The following is an 18,407-nucleotide window of genomic DNA, read 5'->3' as shown; positions in this document are numbered from 1 at the left end:
AAAGAGAAATTGTGAACCCTGGCAGATATAATAGATTCCTCTTCAAAGGCCTAACTTTCTTGTTCCTTGTTCTTAGGACCAACTTTTTTGTACCTCTTTGTACCTAGACACCCGCTCCGTAAACAACCCAAACCGCCAGTTCCAATCTGCGACCCGAACCCCTTCCTTATTTGGAAAGTAGCCAATCGGGTCAGCCTAGATTGTGAGGTCAGACCCCGGCCAATGGGGGAAGGACACAGAGACAATAACGGCGTTTACGGTTAAAAATCCCTTTCAAACTGGGAGGCCGAAGCGGGCGGATCAACTGAGTTCGGGAGTTTAAAACCAGCCTGACCAACATGGTTAAACTGCATCTCTACTAAAAATACACAATCAGCCGGGCGTGATGACGCATGCCTGTAACCCCAGCTACTCGGGAGGCTGAGGCAGGAGAATCGCTTGAACCCGGGAGACGGAGGTTGCAGTGAGCCGAGATCGCGCCATTGCACTTTAGCCTGGGCAACAAGAGCAAAACTCTGCCTCAAAAAAAAAAAAAACAAAAAACCTTCCTTTCTTCGGTGTGCTCTTGCGATCTGGACGGACGCGAGCAGCACCCTTCTTCAGAAGTAAATATGCCTTCCTGTGAACTTTTCTAAGTGCTGGGTAGTTTTTTGTTTTGTGTTGTTTTGCGGCACCAAGCGCTTGTTTCTAACAACCCCACGGACCAAAGCTCTTCCCATTCATGAACCCGCAGCCCGAGTCAGGATTCTTCCCTGACGACCCTCCCGTGGTCCTTGCACGATCTGGGAGAGACGCGGTGCTGCGGGTGCAGAGCTGCTGAAAGAGGGCTCCAGGCCAGGGCACAGTCACTGTGCCGGGCCCCGGATGTCACCGCAGCCGCCATCTTATGGCTGAAGGGGACTGAGGCCGAGCTGGGCATGGAGAACTCCGGCGGCAGATTGCGGAGCTGACTGTGAGGAGGCAGAGTCCCGCCAGAGCCACTTCCCACCGGTTCCAGCCAGCCTCTCCCCTCTCTCGGGATGTTGGACCTGGCACTCACCATTTCTAGGCTTCCAGGGGTCCCGGGGTTTAGCTGTGGCTCTCCCAATACTTGCAGGTTACACGGCCACAGAGGATGGGCCTCTATAAGCACAGGACACAGAACACAGAGGATAAACCTGGATCTCCGGCTGCCGCGAGAAACAAAGGCCCCCAGAAACCGTGCGGTTCGCTCCAGCTGCGTGCCTGATTGGATGGTTTCCAGCCCGGCGTCCCTGATTGGATAATGCTTAAGGCCCCGCCTCCCCAGTCGCTGAGTGACAGATGTGATCAGATACTGGGCTGAGTGAAGAAACAGTGACAACGTAGGCTGCAGCCTTTTCCTTTTTTTCTTTCTTTTTTCCTCCCCCCCGAGACGGAGTTTCGTTCTTGTTGCCCAGGCTAGAGTGCAATGGCACGATGTTGGCTCACCGCAACCTCCACCTCCCAGGTTCAAGCGATTCTCCTGCCTCAGCCTCCCATGTAGCTGGGATTACAGGCATGCGCCACCACGCCCGGCTAATTTTTTGTACTTTTAGTAGAGACAGGGTTTCTCCATGTTGGTCAGGCTGGTCTCGAGCTCCCGATCTCAGGTGATCCGCCCGCCTCGGCCTCCCAAAGTGCTGGGATTACAAGCGTGAGCCACCACGCCTGGCCTAAGCTGCAGCCTTTTCAAACAGGGCTTCCTCCCTGAGCTGAGCACCCTATCCCAGAGCATGGGAAAGTTCTACCTCGTATTCTCTCTCTTTTTGAATGTATTCAAAAGGTGAACAGAAGTACTTTGCTGTCATATTAATAATACATGAAATGTTTGTTCAAGAGAAAATCAACTTTTACTTTGTTAATCGTGTATTATCAATACTAAAGCTAATTTTAATAAGACCTTGTAAAGCCAGGTGCGGTGGCTCAGGCCTGTAATCCCAGTACTTTGGGAGGCTGAGGCAAGCAGATCACTGGATCAGGAGATCGAGACCATCCTGACTAACACGGTCAAACCCTGTCTCTACTAAAAATACAAAAAATTTGCCGGGCGTGGTGGCATGCACCTGTGGTCCCAGCTATTCAGGAGGCCGAGGCAGGAGAATGGCTTGAACCCAGGAGGCAGAGGTTGCGGTGAGCCGAGATCGCACCACTGCACTCAAGCCTGGGTGACGAAGTGAGACTGCGTCTCCAAAAATGAATAAATAAATAAATAAATAAAACCTTGTAAATAAACAAAATTTGTCATTTTTTACCTCTCAAGATTTACATATATAATTTGTAATCTCCTGTAATTTTTTTAACTGTATTTTATTTATATCTACATTCTTTTTATTTTTTCAGTTTGAAACAACCTTTAAGTAATTTCAAACTGTTGTAGGAGATAGAAAGAAATCATTTAGGGACAGGTGCGTTGGCTCACACCTGTAATCCCAGCACTTTGGGAAGCCAAGGTGGGTGGACTACTTGAGGTCAGGAGTTAAAGGCCAGCCTGGCCAACACGGTGAAACCCCATCTTTATTAAAAATACAAAAAATAGGCCGGGCGCGGTGGCTCACGCTTGTAATCCCAGCACTTTGGGAGGCCGAGGCGAGCGGATCACGAGGTCAGGAGATCGAGACCACGGTGAAACCCCGTCTCTACTAAAAAAAATACAAAAAATTAGCCGGGCCTGCTGGTGCACACCTGTAGTCCCAGCTACTCCGGAGGCTGGGGCAGGAGAATCACTTGAACCCAGAAGGCAGAGGTTGTGTAAGGCCCAAGGGGTTCACCTTGCCCTTTGCCTAGACAGAGATGATTCGTCAAGACAGGGGAATTTGTGGAGGAAAAGTTAAATATTAAATTGAACTCAATTGAACGTGGACACAAACAATGGTCACCAAGTCCCAGAACAAGTTGTGTGAGCCTTCTGAGTTGTTCATTCAGAGCTGTTTCAATGATATCTCTATTTCAATCCATTTCTATACATTAGCTATTGAAAAACAATAGACAACCACAAAAACAAGTTGACCTTTTTGTGTTCCTTGTGCCCAGTTGCGGAAGGCCCTCGTGACTGGGCCTCCTGCCAAACAACTCATTACACAAAACCTAGGGTACCAGACTGCATCAAAGCTTCATGAGACCTCACCTCATCTGGAATGGAGGGAAATAGTCCATTTTATCAAAGGCTAAGGCTAAAATACTAGAATTTGAAACCCCTACCACTAAAAAGGAGGCTCAGAAATTTATTGGCTTGTTTGGATTCTGGAGACATCATATTCCCCACTTGGGTAACATTTTACAACCTCTGCATGCAGTCACTAGAAAACGCTATGACTTTCACTGGGGAGAGAAGGAGAGTGTGGCTTTTGAACAAGCTAAACAAGTGGTGCAGCTAGCCTTGGATCTATGGTCCATATGGGATGGGCCAGTAGAACTGCAAGTAACTGTCCTAGATCAACCTGCTAATTGGAGCATTAGGCAGAAACAAGATGGAAAGAGGTACATTTCAGGTTTTGGACCCAGAAACTGTCATAGGCCAGCAAAGCTTATAGCTCTTTCTAGAAGCAATTGTCAGCTTGCTATAGGGCTTTGCTGGAAACAGAACTCCTCTGCTTCAACCACGATGTCTTTATGAGGCCTGAAATTCCTATTATGACTTGGGTCATGAGTTCCCCCAAAACTCACCAGATGGAGCATGACAAGGGGGAGAACTGGGATATGGGAAGTCCTTGAGTTTCCAGCGCTGGGATCCAGAGTCAGACACCACACTCCCCAGACTGTGGAGGATTCACCACGAGACCAGGAAGCAACAGCCTGGGCTTCAAAGTCGGCCACTCGTCCACGCACAGACGAGGAGAGGTCTCATGAAACTTCGGCACCGTCTGGGACCCCAGCTCTTTTATTTGGCATAAGGCCCAGTCACGAGGTCCCTTAGCGACTGGGCTCAAGGAACACAAAAAGTTCAACTTGTTTTTGTGATTGTCTATTGTTTTTCAATAAGTGAAGTATAGGAATAGAAAGAAATAGAGGTTTCTCCAAAACAGCACTGGATGAACGCATCAAAGGTCTCACACAACCTCTTCCTGACTTGGTGATCACTGTTTGTGTCCACGTTCAATTGAGTTCAAGTTTAATATTTAACTTTTCCTCCACAAATTCCCCTGTCGATGAATCGGCTCTGTCTAGGCAAAGGGCAAGGTGAACCCCTTGGGCCTTACACAACCTCTGCCTTCTGGGTTCAAGCGATTCTTCTGTCTCGGCCTCTGTAGTAGCTGGGACTACAGGTGTGCACCAGCACGCCCGGCTAAATTTTTGTATTTTTAGTAGAGATGGGGTTTCACCGTGTTGGCCAGGCTGGCCTTTAACTCCTGACCTCAAGTAGTCTGCCCACCTTGGCCTCTCAAAGTGCTGGGATTACAGGTGTGAGCCACCGTGCCTGTCCCTAAATGATTTCTTTCTATCTCCTACAGCATTTTGAAATTACTTAAAGGTTGTTTCAAATTGAAAAAATAAAAAGAATGTAGATATAAATAAAATATAAATAGTTTAAAAATTACAAGAGATTACAAAATATATATGCAAATCTCGAGAGGTCAAAAATGACAAATTTGATTTATTTATAAGGTTTTATTAAAATTAGCTTTAGTATTGATAATACACTATTACCAAAGTAAAAGTTGATTTTCTCTTGAACAAAAATTGTATGTATTATTAATATAACAGCAAAATACTTCCGTTCACCTTTCGAATACATTCAAAAAGAGAGAGAGTAAAAAAGAGAATTTTCCCATGCTCTGGGGTGGGCCTGGCTCAGCTCAGGGAGAAAGCCCTGCCTGAAAAAGATGCAGCTTGGGCTGTGACTCTTTCATACTCAGCCCAGCATCTTATCACATCTTCTTTCACTAGAGCCTGAGGGGGCGAGGCCTTAAGCATTATCCAATCAGGGACGCTGGGCTCGAAACCGTCCAATCAGACAGACACCCAGCTGGAGCGAACAGGTCGAGTTCCGAGGTTGGCGGGGCCTTTGTCTCTCGCTGCACCTGAACCTCCAGGTCTTATCTTCACTACTCTGTGTCCTCTGCTGCTAGAGGCCCAGCCCTGTGACCTGACGGTTTGGGGAGATCCACAGCTAAGACGCCAGGTCCTCCTGGAAGCCTAGAAATGGCGAGAGTGCCGTCCGACATTCCGAGAGTAGGGGAGGAACTGGTTGGAACGGGTGGGAAGTGGCTGTGGCGGGACTCAGGCCTCCCCGCAGTCAGCTCCACAATCTGCGCCCCAAGTTCTCCTTGCCCAGCTCGGCCTCAGTCCCCTTCAGCCGTAAGATGGCGGCTGCGCTGACACCTGGGTCCCCGGGCGTCCTGTCTCTTCCCCTCGCAGTGACTGTGCCCTGGCCTGGAGCCCTCTCCGGGCAGCTGTGCACCCACAACGCCACGTGTCTCCCAGATCGTGCAGGGACCACGGGAGGGTCCTCGGGAGAATCCTGACACAGAATGCAGGTTCATGAATGGGAAGAGTTTTGGTGCGTGGTCTTCACAGTTTCCCTTTTCTCCTATTAAGAATGTACGGGCCCTTGCGCGTTGGCTCACGCCTGGAATCCTAGCACTGGGAGGCCGAGGCGGGCGGATCACTTGAGGTCAGGAGTTGAAGACGAGCCTGGTCAAAATGAGGAAACCCCATCTCTGCTAAAAATACAAAAATTAGCTGGGTGTGATGGCTAATGTCTGTAGTCCCAGCTACTCGGGAGGCAGAGGTGACAGAATCGCTTGAACCCAGGAGGCGGAGGTTGCAGGGGCTGATATCTTACCACTGCACTCCAGCCTGGGCGACAGAGCAAAACTCTGTCTAAAAAAAAAAAATTACGAGTCACCCCAAAAATATCAAACGTTTAGTCAAAGAGTGATTCAAGAATTGTAGAGCACCCAGCTATAGTTTGTAGTCTGTGGTCCATGGTAGGGGCTTGAAGGAAAGACATTTATAAGGTGCATGATGAAGAAAACCATATTCAGTAAACTGGTTAGGTATAGTTACGTAGGTGGAAATGTCCTGGTTATGTATTCAGAGCTTAATTGGCAGTTTATAGTTGTTTAAGCTTGAATTTTATTTCCCTGTATGTAGTAATTTAACAAAAAGTGCAATTAATTATTTTCACACCTCACAGGGGACTGCTTTTCCCTGGCATTTTTCACATGTGTCCCAAGCAGGGCCTCGAGTTGTACCCCATGTACCTCAATTAATCATTCTTTAAAAAGCATGGCATAACACTATTGAAAAGATTTGTTTTCCGTTTGTAAATATTTCCCAGGAGAAGAAAGCACAGAATAATCCCCGACACTGTATTGTAAAAAATATTTGTGTCTTTTTCTTTTTTCTTTTTTTTTTTTGTGTGTTTTGCTTTTTGCGACGGAGTTTTCGCTCTGTTGCCAGACTGGAGTGAGGTCCTGCAGTTGAGCAGTCAGGCGATCTGGGCTCACTGCAACCTCCATCTCCCGGGTTCAAGCAATTATCCTGCCTCAGCCTCCTGAGTAGCTGGGACTACAGTCACAGGCCACCATGCCCAGCTAGAGAAGTTTCACCATGTTGGCCAGGATGGTCTCGATCTCTTGACCTCGTGATCTGCCCGCCTCCGCGTTCCAAAGTGCTGGGATTACAGGTGTGAGCCACCGTGTCTGGCGCCTCTTTTTCTTTTATTTTTCCAGAGAACTTACCGGAATGTTTTTGGGTCAAGATTACCCTTTGGAAACTTTGTAGGATGACGTGTCCTCAGCTATCCTTCAGTTTTTTTCTGGTCCTGGGTTTTAGTACTTTCTGGGAATAAACCAATATACCCACCATGGCTATGGCTATGTGTCTAGTGACTATTAGCTCTTGGGTCATTTTCTCCCATAGGACCACCTGAAGTATGGAGTATAGCCTCTAATGGGAGCAGGTGGCAGCCTTGGGGCTGAAAGGCATCTTCTGGTGCACTTTTTTTTTTTTTTGAAAAGCTAAATCCTTGAGACATGAAGATTTTCTTTTCTTTTTTTTTTTTTTTTTTTTTTTTTTTGAGACGGAGTCTTGCTCTGTCACCCAGGCTGGAGTGCAGTGGCGCAATCTCGGCTCACTGCAAGCCCCACCTCCTGGGTTCACGCCATTCTCCTGCCTCAGCCTCTCCGAGTAGCTGGGACTACAGGCGCCCGCCACCACGCCCGGCTAATTTTTTTGTATTTTTTAGTAGAGACGGGGTTTCACCGTGGTCTCGATCTCCTGACCTCGTGATCCGCCCGCCTCGGCCTCCCAAAGTGCTGGGATTACAAGCGTGAGCCACTGCGCCCGGCCAACGAGACATGAAGATTTTCTTCACCCAACCTAGCTTCCATTTCTTGGAGACACATTGCTAGTCAATCAGATGCTGGTATTGAGGGGAAAACAAATAATTTCTGTCTTCTGGATTATCTTGTGGGAGGGGCAGAAAAATAGTGAAAACAATAGTGAAAAAACACTCCAAAAGAAAAAAAACTGACCCCAGTGGGATGGCGTAAATAACTTACAAAGTAAAATGCACCCGGGGCACTCACTGGGGCATAGTGCAGTGTCTCCTGGAAGGGTGGTTATTGAGCATGTAAGTGAACAGGATGGGGTGGGTGATTGGATCTGTACCTTGAAAAGATTTGTTTACTTATTTTGACCTCAATTTTTTTTTTTAGGCAGTCTCCCTCTGTTGCACAGGCTGGAATGCAGTGGCTTGATCTCAGCTCACTGCAACCTCCACCTCCTGGGTTCAAGTGATTCTCCTGCCTCAGCCTCCCGTGCAGCTGGGATTACAAGCATGCACCACCAAGCCTGGGTAAGGTTTTGTATTTTCAGTAGAGATGGGGTCTCACCATGTTGGCCAGCTTGATCTTGACCTCAGGTGATCCACCTGCCTCACTCTTCCAAAGTACTGGGATTACAAGCATGAGCCATAAACACCGTATTCTACAATCCTATGAATATTAAGCCACAATACTTTGAATTAATCGCTTAAATGGTTATTTTATTTATACTTTTGAAATATAAAGTGTTTTAACTGAAGTATAGTTGCAATTTTTTTTCTTTTGAGACGGAATCTTGCTCTTTCAGCCAGGCTGGAGTGCGGTGGCTTGATCTTGGCTCACTGCAATCTCTGCCTCCTGGGTTCAAGCGATTCTTCTGCTTCAGCCTCCCGGGTAGCTGGGATGACAGGCGCGCTGCACCACGCCAAGGTAATTTTTTTTGCATTTTTAGTAGAGACGGGGTTTCACCATATTTGCCAGGCTGGTGTTGAACTCCTGACCTGGTGATCCACATGCTTCAGCCTAACAGAGTGCTGGGACTACAGTGTGAGACACTGCACCTAACTGTAGTTGCAAATTTTTTTTTTTGAAACGGAGTTTCACTCTTGTTGCCCAGGCTGGAGTGCAATGGTGCAATCTCGGCTCACTGCAACCTCTGCCTCCAAGGTTCGAGGGATTCTCCTGCCTCAACCTCCTGAGTCGCTGGGATTGCAGGCATGTGCCACACTTAGCCTAGCTAATTTTGTATTTTTAGTAGAGACAGGGTTTCTCTATGTTGGTCAGGCTGGTCTCAAACTCATGACCTCCGGTGATCCACATGCCTCAGCCTCCCAAAGTGCTGGGATTACAGACGTGAGCCACCATGCCCAGCTATGTAGTTGCAATTTTTAAAAATACTGCATACATTATGACCAGTTCATTAAAATTATTCATACTTAGATCTTTATATCTAATATCCAAAGAAAATTTACTCCCAAGTTTTTACAGTAGATATTAGTGTGACATGTTTATTACTTTATGCAATAGGGAAAATTGTGAGTAAACACAATTTGTGTATCTTTTATTTTACTAAATTGAAATGCTGTTATTACAGGAGACAGGTGATGTGGCCACCCAAAAACCATAATAGCTGTTCAGTTAGCTATGTTGCAAGTTGTAATATATTCCACTATATGAACACAGTCAGATTCTATTTCTTCATCAAAAAGTGTGTTGAAAGTTGTCAGATGTATTTCAATATAGAACTCCAATTTAATGGCTAGGAGATGAGAGACCAGCAAAGATGGAAAAAAAGCTATAAAATTTTTCTGAAAAACTGCATTTTTTTTTTTTTTTGAGACGGAGCCTCGCTCTTTCACCCAGGCCGGACTGCAGTGGCTCTATCTCGGCTCACTGCAAGCTACGCCTCCCGGGTTCATGCCATTCTGCTGCCTCAGCCTCCTGAGTAGCTGGGACTACAGGTGCCCGCAACGGCACCCAGCTAATTTTTTGTATTTTTAGTAGAGACGGGGTTTCACCATGTTAGCCAGGATGGTCTCGATCTCCTGACCTCGTGATCCACCCACCTCAGCCTCCCAAAGTGCTGGGATTACAGGCGTGAGCCACCGCGCCTGGCAGCATTTTTTTTTCATAAGGCTCATGTTTCTCATGCTGAGAGTAGCTGTGTACTTTGGGTGTTTTGAGAGAAATTGTTTTTAGGGGAATATTTTCTGGCTGATAAATCTTATATCTAATATGAGCTTTTTCTTTCCTTTTTTTTTTTTTTTTTTGAGATTTTGAGATGGAGTCTCGCTCTGTCACCCAGGCTGGAGTGCAATGGCATGATCTTGGCTCACTGCAACCTCCGCCTCCTGGGTTCAAGCGATTCTCCTGCCTCAGCCTCCCGAGTAGCTGGGATTACAGGCGTGTGCCACCACTCCCAGCTAATTTTGTATTTTTAGTAAAGACGGGGTTTCACCATGTTGGTCAGGCTGGTCTCGAACTCCTGACCTTGTGATCCGCCCACCTCGGCTTCCCAAAGTGCTGGGATTACATAATATGAGCTTTTTCTTAAGATCTTTTGAACTTTTTTCTCTCAAAATAATCTGGCTCAGATGGAGATCTGTTTTTCTCTCCAGTGCTTTGGGTGTCTGTTTCAAAAGCCCTATTCATATCCGATGGTGTCTAAATGAGGTGGGCTTTCATAGCAAGAACTTTTAGAGCTATTTCTATCTGGACTCATGCTGGAAACTCAGCAGTATTTTTTCCATGTCCCTACTATACGTAGAAACTGAGGCTGAAACACTAATCACATTCCCATGATTGTGAAGGTGCAATTCTACCCATGAGGCTTGCAGGCTCTCCTCCTGCAGCTCATGCCTCACTCTCTGATGTGACACTAGAGTGCTGCTGTGGCAAATGGGGTTCACATAAAATATGAGCTGTGCTCCAGGCTGTGCCTCAGTGGCAGATGTTATAGGTCAAGAGAGGACACTAGGCCGGGCGCAGTGGCTCACGCCTGTAATCCCAGCACTTTGGGAGGCCAAGATGGGCAGATCACGAGGTCAGGAGATTGAGACCATCCTGGCTAATATGGTGAAAACGCGTCTCTACTAAAAATACAAAAAATTAGCCAGGCCAGGCATGGTGGCAGGCGCCTGTAGTCCCAGCTACTCGGGAGGCTGAGGCAGGAGAATGGCAGGAACCCGGGAGACGGAGCTTGCAGTGAGCCGAGATTGTGCCACTGCACTCCAGCCTGGGCGACAGAGCGAGACTCTGTCTCAAAAAAAAAAAAAAAAAAAAGGCCACTAGCAACCAGGAGAAAGCAAGCAGGAATGCTGTAACCCAATGCCAGGGAGTACAGAGCCACTGCTCTAAAATGTAAATAGCCAAAAAGATAGAACCCTATTCAACCATTTTTGTAGCAGAATGAAAGCCTACCTTTAGAAGGCACCTGGATTCAAGCTACTAAACCACTTCCTGTTATGAAGATGTGAAAAGTTTGTCATTGAATATAAGCAACTAGCATACACAGATGGCCTCTTCAATCTCCAGGTGAATTTAGGATGAACTATGTATGAGATGGTGCTGTAAGTTCTTCTACTTGTGAACTAATTATGGTGACCATCTTTCTGTCTTTGCGATCCCTTAAGCAGACTGATGATGATGCATGTCACATTTAAGTTCAGTTGTGTAATAAAACCATTTTCTTTCTGTTCTATTATTGTGGAGTTTCTCTGGGGTGGAGAAAATTTTTCTTTTAATTATTGTTTCCAAACACTGTCTAGAATTAGCAGACATGATATAAACACATAAGGTGCCAACCAGAATTTACTCTAGAGGGGACTTTCCCTCTCAGGCTTCCAGTCAACTCACACTTGTGCAGCAAAGTGCATGCTGTTCCCTAAATATGCAAGCAGAATTGTGTCTCTGCCTATTTGGTATCTATAGTCCTCTGGAGCCACTTCTAGAGAGGCTAGATCACATTTCTACAGACTTCACAGGGGAGCAATCAACCATTTTACCTCTATCAATGACTTGTATCTTCAGGCCTGAAACTGATACAAAAACTATGTAGCCCAGAAACCCAATCACAGTAACATGTGCATTAGTAGACATAGAGACATGAGAATCTCCACGTTCCCCTTTCTCCTCTTGCTAAAGTGCTCACAAATATTCAGGTAACATCTGCTGCTACTCCAGCCCTTCAGACCCTAAATCTGCAGTTCCAAATTTTGAATTTAGGTCTTGAGATTTGGGAAATAAAAAACTTTAATCTAAAAAATGCAAGTCCTTTGGTTATCAAACTCAGAGACATGAAAATGAAAATGCAGTTATTTCTCCCTCCTTTGAACTATGTATTCATCTCTTGAAACTGTTCATGATTGCCACAAGTAGCTATAAATTAAACTAATAATGACACATTGGACATTATATCCCATACGCTAAACCATAACTATATATATCTAATCAATAATAAATGCTATTTCTGTAAATACATAAAAATTTCTGACAAACAACTTTGTGTCTACCATCTGTTCTTCTCTCGTTGTCTTTACAAATCGTCTTGTAACTGATGCCAATCAAAGTGTAGATTCCAGACAACTTGAATCTTTGCTCCCAGATTATCCTTAAGCTTGACCCAAATAAACTGTCTACTTATATTCATGTTGTGTCAGCTTTTTTTCTTTCACGTAGACTCATCATTTAGAATGTGCTAGAGCAGCCTCTATGAGGGGATCTCCTCGGATTGTACTCCACTTGCTGTAACACCAAAGGATGTAGAGCCAGGTGGATCCTACCTAGAATCTGCAGATAAGGTCTGGCCTCTGCCTGGGATTTACAAAAAAGGGCCGGACTTTAGATTGTGAATGTGCAGAAAACTAACAAAAGGCATTTTGTGCCTTGTGAGATGTCAGCATAGACAACTTACAGCTCCCATTTGGGAAGGTGGCTCTGTGAGATTTTCACATCTTGTTCATTGACCTGCTACAGTTATGTGAGAGGCTCCAGGAGGAAATAGAATCTGGTGGAAGAATCTATAAGTGTAAATAAGCATCTTAGGAGTGAGAGAACAAGGCCACAAAGTATACGGAGCCATGACCACAACTATATTGACCTGTAAAATGTGATACTGGAGTAGAGTATTTTTGTTCTTTCTTCTACCCAAGAGGTAGCAAAGCAGAACAGGTGATCCAGGTTCTGGAGCTCCACCAGCGCATTTCCATTTTCTATTCAGAAACAGCCTGAGTCTGCAGCCTGGCTTATCATTGGGCCATCAGCCCAATGATATCTAATAATCTCACAATAACCTAGGTGTGTGTCTTTGAGGCATTTGAGGATGTCCAGAACAGAATTGTGTCAGGCTGACAAAAATGGTTAATTCTGCTTCTGTCTCAGTGTTAGAGAAATGAGTCATCTGTGTTTGTTCATCCCCTCATACAAGAGGTGTCTTTGGTTGGTACCCAGATAAGAGTTTATCCAGTTTCCTGGTACTTGGATGATAAAGAAGGAGGAGATCTGGAGACCCAAACAGATAAACTAGTTGCTTCCATTTCATATGGCCATTAAAAAAAAAACCATGAAGTAGTCATGGTTCCTACAACCCAGAAACTTTTAGTCTAGACTAGCAACTGGATAAATAATTGAATTATGCATCATATGGTTGGTACAATAAATAGATGTGTCCATAATCTTAAGCTTTATTTGGGCCACTTTCTTTATATTGTTGTGATTTCTGACATCTACACATGAGGGATATTTATGAACAGAAGAATTGTTATTCTAATTACTTTTTAATTTTTGAGATGAAGTCTCACTCCGTCACCCATTCTGGAGTGCAGTGGCACAATCTCGACTCACCACAAGCTCTGCCATTCAGATTCAAGCGATACTCCTGTCTCAGCCTCCCGAGTAGCTGGGATTACAGATGCCTGCCACCACGCCCAGCTAATTTTTATATTTTTAGTAGAGACGGGGTTTCACCATGTTGCCCAGGATGGGCTTGATCTCTTGACTTTGTGATCTACCTGCCTTGGCCTCCCAAAGTGCTGAAATTACAGGTGTGAGCCACAGGGCCCGACCCATGTTTTTCTTTAAATACAGAATTATTGAGACATTGCTGCCTTCTGTTTTCTCTGTAAACTTTAAAGAGCCAGCAAAGAATATAAAACTTTAGGATGGACATGCATTGTCCTTATTTGTACCAGAAATATTAGGTTGTGACACGAGTGCTGAGTGTAAGGAACCCTGTGCTGTGCCTGCTTCTCTAACTAATGCTAACAATGAGCCCAGGGGGAGCAACATCAGCATTGACAGGGGACTTGTTTAAAACACCCATTCACGGACCCTTTTCAATCCTCCAGAATCACATTACATAAGGTGGGGCCAAAATTACCAAGTGATTTATAAGCTGGTTAAAGCTTGAGAGGCAATGCTTAGCTTAGTGGTTATCAGCCCAGGCTTCTCATGAGGATCACATGGCCAATTTGCAGAAATGTCTTGTGCCCTCTCCACAGCTTCTGTTTATTGTTGTCGGTGGAAGCATCCATGTTGTTTTAATGAAGGGCCTCATGTGACTCTAAGGTAAGGCCAGAATCAGGTATGATTGCTTCAAAATACATTCATGAGAGTTAAGTTCCACCTTTGCACTAAAGGGTGGTCACAGGGCCTGTTCTTTTTGAGTTTAGTAGGGACAGGTCAGTGTGGTGCATATTTCCGTATTTCCATTACTGTAGCAGAAATTGCTGGTGTCTGTGGCAAGGGAGGGCACCTCAGGACAGGAAAGGAGAAACTTATATTTTTAACTTCATGGAGCAGCTCATTGTTCCTGAATCTCTTCTGTTTTAAAGGACAGAAAAGAATGAAATTTTTCTGTCTTTTTCTGCCATTTGATGTCATGCTAGCAGGTAAACATGTGGTACTGACACCTTTAAAGGCATATTCTCCATATGCAGGTGTAATTTGTCTGGAGAATCTCATCTGAGAAGGAATTCCATAGAAGCAGGAGAAAGAAAAAAATGGCTTTTCTTCAGGTAAACACGTGTCAGATGAAGAGCTTTGTCCAATCTCCCTCCTGGACTGCCACGTGTTTAGTACTTAACAAAACTTTACTTCTCTACTTGTGTTTTTCTCCCTAATGAGTTAGGTTTAACTACATCTTAAAATTCTTATGATAGTCAAGGGTCTCTGAAAAATATTTCTTTCCTATATCCCAGAGCCTTCTCTACATTCTCTACATCATAGCTTCTTATATGTCATGCAGAATTATCAGCAAGGATTTATGATCTGTAGTATTAAAAATGCTCCCTTTGTGGCTGTTGAACATGGAAAGATGTGGATACTCAAGGTTTCTATTGGGGAAAACTGTGGTCCTTAGTAAAGATGCAGAACATGTAATGTTGAGGCTCCAGCTGTGTGTTCCATTAGCTCTATGCAGAAAAGGATTAAGAAAATGCTTATTTAGGCCTGGCGCGGTGGCTCACACCTATATTCCCAGCACTTTGAAAGGCCAAGGCGGGTGGATCACAAGGTCAGGAGTTCAAGACCAGCCTTGCCAAGATGAAGAAACCCCATCTCTATTAAAAATACAAAAATTATCCGAGTGTGGTGGCAGGCGTATGTAATCCCAGCTACTTGGGAGGCTGAGGCAGAGAATTTCTTGAACCTGGGAGGCGGAGGTTGCAGTAAGCGGACATCGTGCCACTGTACTCCAGCCTGGGTGACAGAGTGAGACTCCATCTCAAAAAAAAAAAAAAGAAAAAACAACTTATTAAAACAGGATGGCATTTATTACCCAGAAAATTCTGAAATAAATAATTAGGAGATACCTGTTTTCTAGGGTGCTAAATGAAACCTACTTAAAATCACAGAACATAGGAGTTATCTCTATTTTGAAGTTTGCATAAAACATGTTTCTTTATGGTTAAATTCAGACTATAATTTACTTTTTTGGGGAGGAATATTTCAACAGCGATGCTGTGTTCTTTTGTGTGCATTAGTACATCATAAAAATTTGTCCTAGTGCAGTTAATGGTTAATGATTCACTTGGTGAAATAGCTCTCTGATGGATTTTTTTCACTATAGAGTTAATTATTTTTCTCTTGATATTAAGTATCTTTATGCAGCTGATGTGCATAAAGCATCACACTTAATCTGGTGGCTGTCCTTTTTTCTTATTTTTTTCTACATATTTCTCTTTGGAAAATGAAGGCTCCTATCTTTGTTTACAGGCTAGAAAAACTGGGAAAAACACAGGCTGTTCTACTTACTGCATGTATGACAAAATATTCTTCTTGGGTCAAAATATTGGCATTACTGGTGAGCTTGTTAGAAATTCAAAAAAATTGGCCTGGCCCGGTGTCTCATGCCTGTAATCCCAGCACTTTGGGAGGCGGAGGCGGGCAGATCATCCGAGGTCAGGAGTTCGAGATCAACCTGGCCAAAATAGAGAAAACCCCATCTCTACTGAAAATACAAAATTATCCAGGTGTGGTGGTGCATGCCTATAATCCCAGCTACTTAGAAGGCTGAGGCAGGAGAATCACTTGAACCGGGGAGGGGAGGTTGCAGTGAGCTGAGACCACATCACTGCACTTCAGCCTGGGCAACTAGATTGAAACTCCATCTCAAAACAAAACAAAATTTGAGATGTGCCTTCTAACTCAACGTGTCTTTTCCATCTGAAAAATGTTCACAACTCATTCTGTATGATGAAAATATAGCACTCAAAAATGCACGTTCATGTTTATGGCCCTAATTTTATACTTTATTATATGGAAAAATAGATGAACTGATGTTGTGGATCTATTTTCTCAGAGTGAGAGAATACATTAGAGAATATTTCTGTGTTGAAAATTATTTTACTGGATAATTTTAGTCAGTTCTATAAGTCAGAACCAGTTCTCCTTACTCTCTCATTTCACCTTAAGTCAAATTAAAAATTCTGCCTATGGCCACTTGGTGAAAATGTGTGTGTGTGTGTTTTTCAGGGACCACTGCAATTTAGAGATGTGGTCATAGAATTCTCTCTGGAGGAGTGGCATTGCCGGGACACTGCACAGCAGAATTTTTATATGGATGTGATGTTAGAGAACTACAGAAACCTGGTCTTCTTTGATGAGGATAACTTGAATACATAATTCATTCTCTCTTTTTTGTAGAATGTTTTTAGTAATTTATTCTTTGCATAAAAGAGTTTCAGGGCCGGGTGTGGTGGCTCACGCCTGTAATCCCAACACTTTTGAGAAGCAAAGGCAGGTGGATCACGAGATCAGGAGTTCAAGACCAACCTGGCCAAGATGATAAAACCGTGTCTCTACTAAAAATAAAAAAACTAACCATGCGTGGTGGCAGGCACTTGTAATCCCAGCTACTCAAAAAGCTGAGGCAAAGAATTGCTTGAACCCAGGAGGTGGAGGTTGCAGTGATCCGAGATCGTGCCACTGCACTCCAGCCTGGGCAACAGAGCAAAACTCCATCTCAAAAAAAAAAAAAAAAAAAAAAAGAGTTTCAGATCCTCTTTTTTTAGAAAATTTTCAGAATTTGGTAATTTAGAAAATAGTTTTTTCAAGAGGTTTTATCTTAATCTAAACTTTCCACAGTCCTGAGATGAGCTGTATTCTTCACTCTAAATTAGTGGTAATTCCAGAAATTTAGTGACATAAAATATTGTTGCCCCCACCTGAAAATCTCATTGCCACCACCAATTTTTGATGCAGTAGTACCAGGTAGCAAAATTAAGAAATCTACAAATTGAAAGTATTTTCTAAATATTTAGAAATTTCTGTTATAACTTAGTATTTTGGTATTAATTTACTAGAATATTTTATCACATCCTCTCTGCTGAGCACAGTACTAGCTTGTAATTGGAGAATATGAGGAAGATTCTTGTTATTTATTTTTAATAAAACAGGTATTGTTGTCTCTAAGCCAGACCTGATCACCTGTCTGGAGGAAGGAAAAAAACCTTTCACTGTGAAGAGACATGAGATGATTGCCAAACCCCCAGGTAGGTGCGAGTGAAAATGAATACAACAGACAACACACATAAGAGGTCCCAAGGTCAAAGAGAAAGCCAGTCCTTAAAATGTGAGTTGGGGCCGGGCGCGGTGGCTCACGCTTGTAATCCCAGCACTGTGGGAGGCCGAGGCGGGCAGATCACGAGGTCAGGAGATTGAGACCACGGTGAAACCTCGTCTCTACTAAAAATACAAAAAATTAGCCAGGCGTGGTGGCGGGCGCCTGTAATCCCAGCTACTCGGAGAGGCTGAGGCAGGAGAATGGCGTGAACCCGGGAGGCGGAGCTTGCAGTGAGCCAAGATTGCACCACTGCATTCCAGCCTGGGAGACAGAGTGAGACTCCGTCTCAAAAAAAAAAAAAAAAAAATGTGATTTGAGAAGCTGTGCTCCAAAGGAAATAGTTCCTAGGCAGTTTTTTTTTTCTTTTCTTAAATTTTGCTCTCACACAGGGCATCTTCTTCTTTTTTTTGAGACTGAGTCTCACTCTGTCGCCCAGGCTGGAGTGCAGTGGTGCAATCTCTGCTCACTGCAACCTCCACCTCCCGGGTTCAAGCAATTCTCCTGCCTCAGCCTCCCGAGTAGCTGGGAGTACAGAAGCCCGCCCCATGCCCTGCTAATTTTTGTAGTTTTAGTAGAGATGGGGTTTCATCATATTGGCCAGGCTGGTCTCCAGCTCTAAAACATGTGATCCGCCCGCCTCGGCCTCCCAAAGTGCTGGGATTACAGGCGTGAGCCACTGTGCCCGACTATGCTTTTTCTTTTTTAAGACAGAGTTTCACTCTTGTTGCCCAGGCAGGAGTGCAATGGTACGATCTCAGATCACCGCAACCTCCCTTTCCTGGGTTCAAGTGATTCTCCTGCCTCAGCCTTCCGAGTAGCTGGGATTACAGGCCTGTGCCCCCATGCCCAGCTAATTTTGTGTTTTTATTAGAGAAGGGGTTTCTCCATGTTGGTCAGGCTGGCCTCGGACTCCTGACCTCAGGCAATCTGCCCGCCTTGGCCTCCCAAAGTGCTGGGATTACAGGCATGCGCCACTGCGCCCAGCCCTGTCTTACACTTTTAAATTGTCTTAAGGATTCTTTTCTTTAGGTGAGCTTCAAGTTTACACTGAAAGTCAAAGTCCTCTTAATGGCATATAA

General features: G+C 44.5%; 2 protein-coding genes across 2 annotated transcripts in view; one reads left to right on the top strand and one right to left on the bottom strand.

Moving 5' to 3' along the window:
* The window catches only part of LOC129459389 (zinc finger protein 93-like), a 116,362-nt gene extending 115,155 nt beyond the window's left edge, over nucleotides 1–1,207 (bottom strand). Inside the window, exon 1 of the mRNA XM_055236093.2 lies at nucleotides 1,040–1,207. Within this exon, the coding sequence (XP_055092068.1) occupies nucleotides 1,040–1,042 (3 nt within the window). The 5' untranslated portion in view covers nucleotides 1,043–1,207. The remainder of the gene's footprint in view (nucleotides 1–1,039) is intronic.
* LOC129460212 (zinc finger protein 506-like) overlaps nucleotides 1–18,407 on the top strand; it is a 71,233-nt gene extending 52,826 nt beyond the window's left edge. The window contains exons 2-5 of the mRNA XM_063616494.1: nucleotides 16,239–16,363; nucleotides 17,160–17,257; nucleotides 18,179–18,186; nucleotides 18,363–18,407. Coding sequence (XP_063472564.1) covers nucleotides 16,239–16,363; nucleotides 17,160–17,257; nucleotides 18,179–18,186; nucleotides 18,363–18,407 — 276 coding nt within the window. The remainder of the gene's footprint in view (nucleotides 1–16,238; nucleotides 16,364–17,159; nucleotides 17,258–18,178; nucleotides 18,187–18,362) is intronic.

Source organism: Symphalangus syndactylus, chromosome 13 (assembly GCF_028878055.3).
Source record: "Symphalangus syndactylus isolate Jambi chromosome 13, NHGRI_mSymSyn1-v2.1_pri, whole genome shotgun sequence".
Classification (NCBI taxonomy): Eukaryota; Metazoa; Chordata; class Mammalia; order Primates; family Hylobatidae; genus Symphalangus; species Symphalangus syndactylus.
Note: the sequence above shows the minus strand (reverse complement) of the source record. Positions and strands in the feature narration are given on the sequence as shown.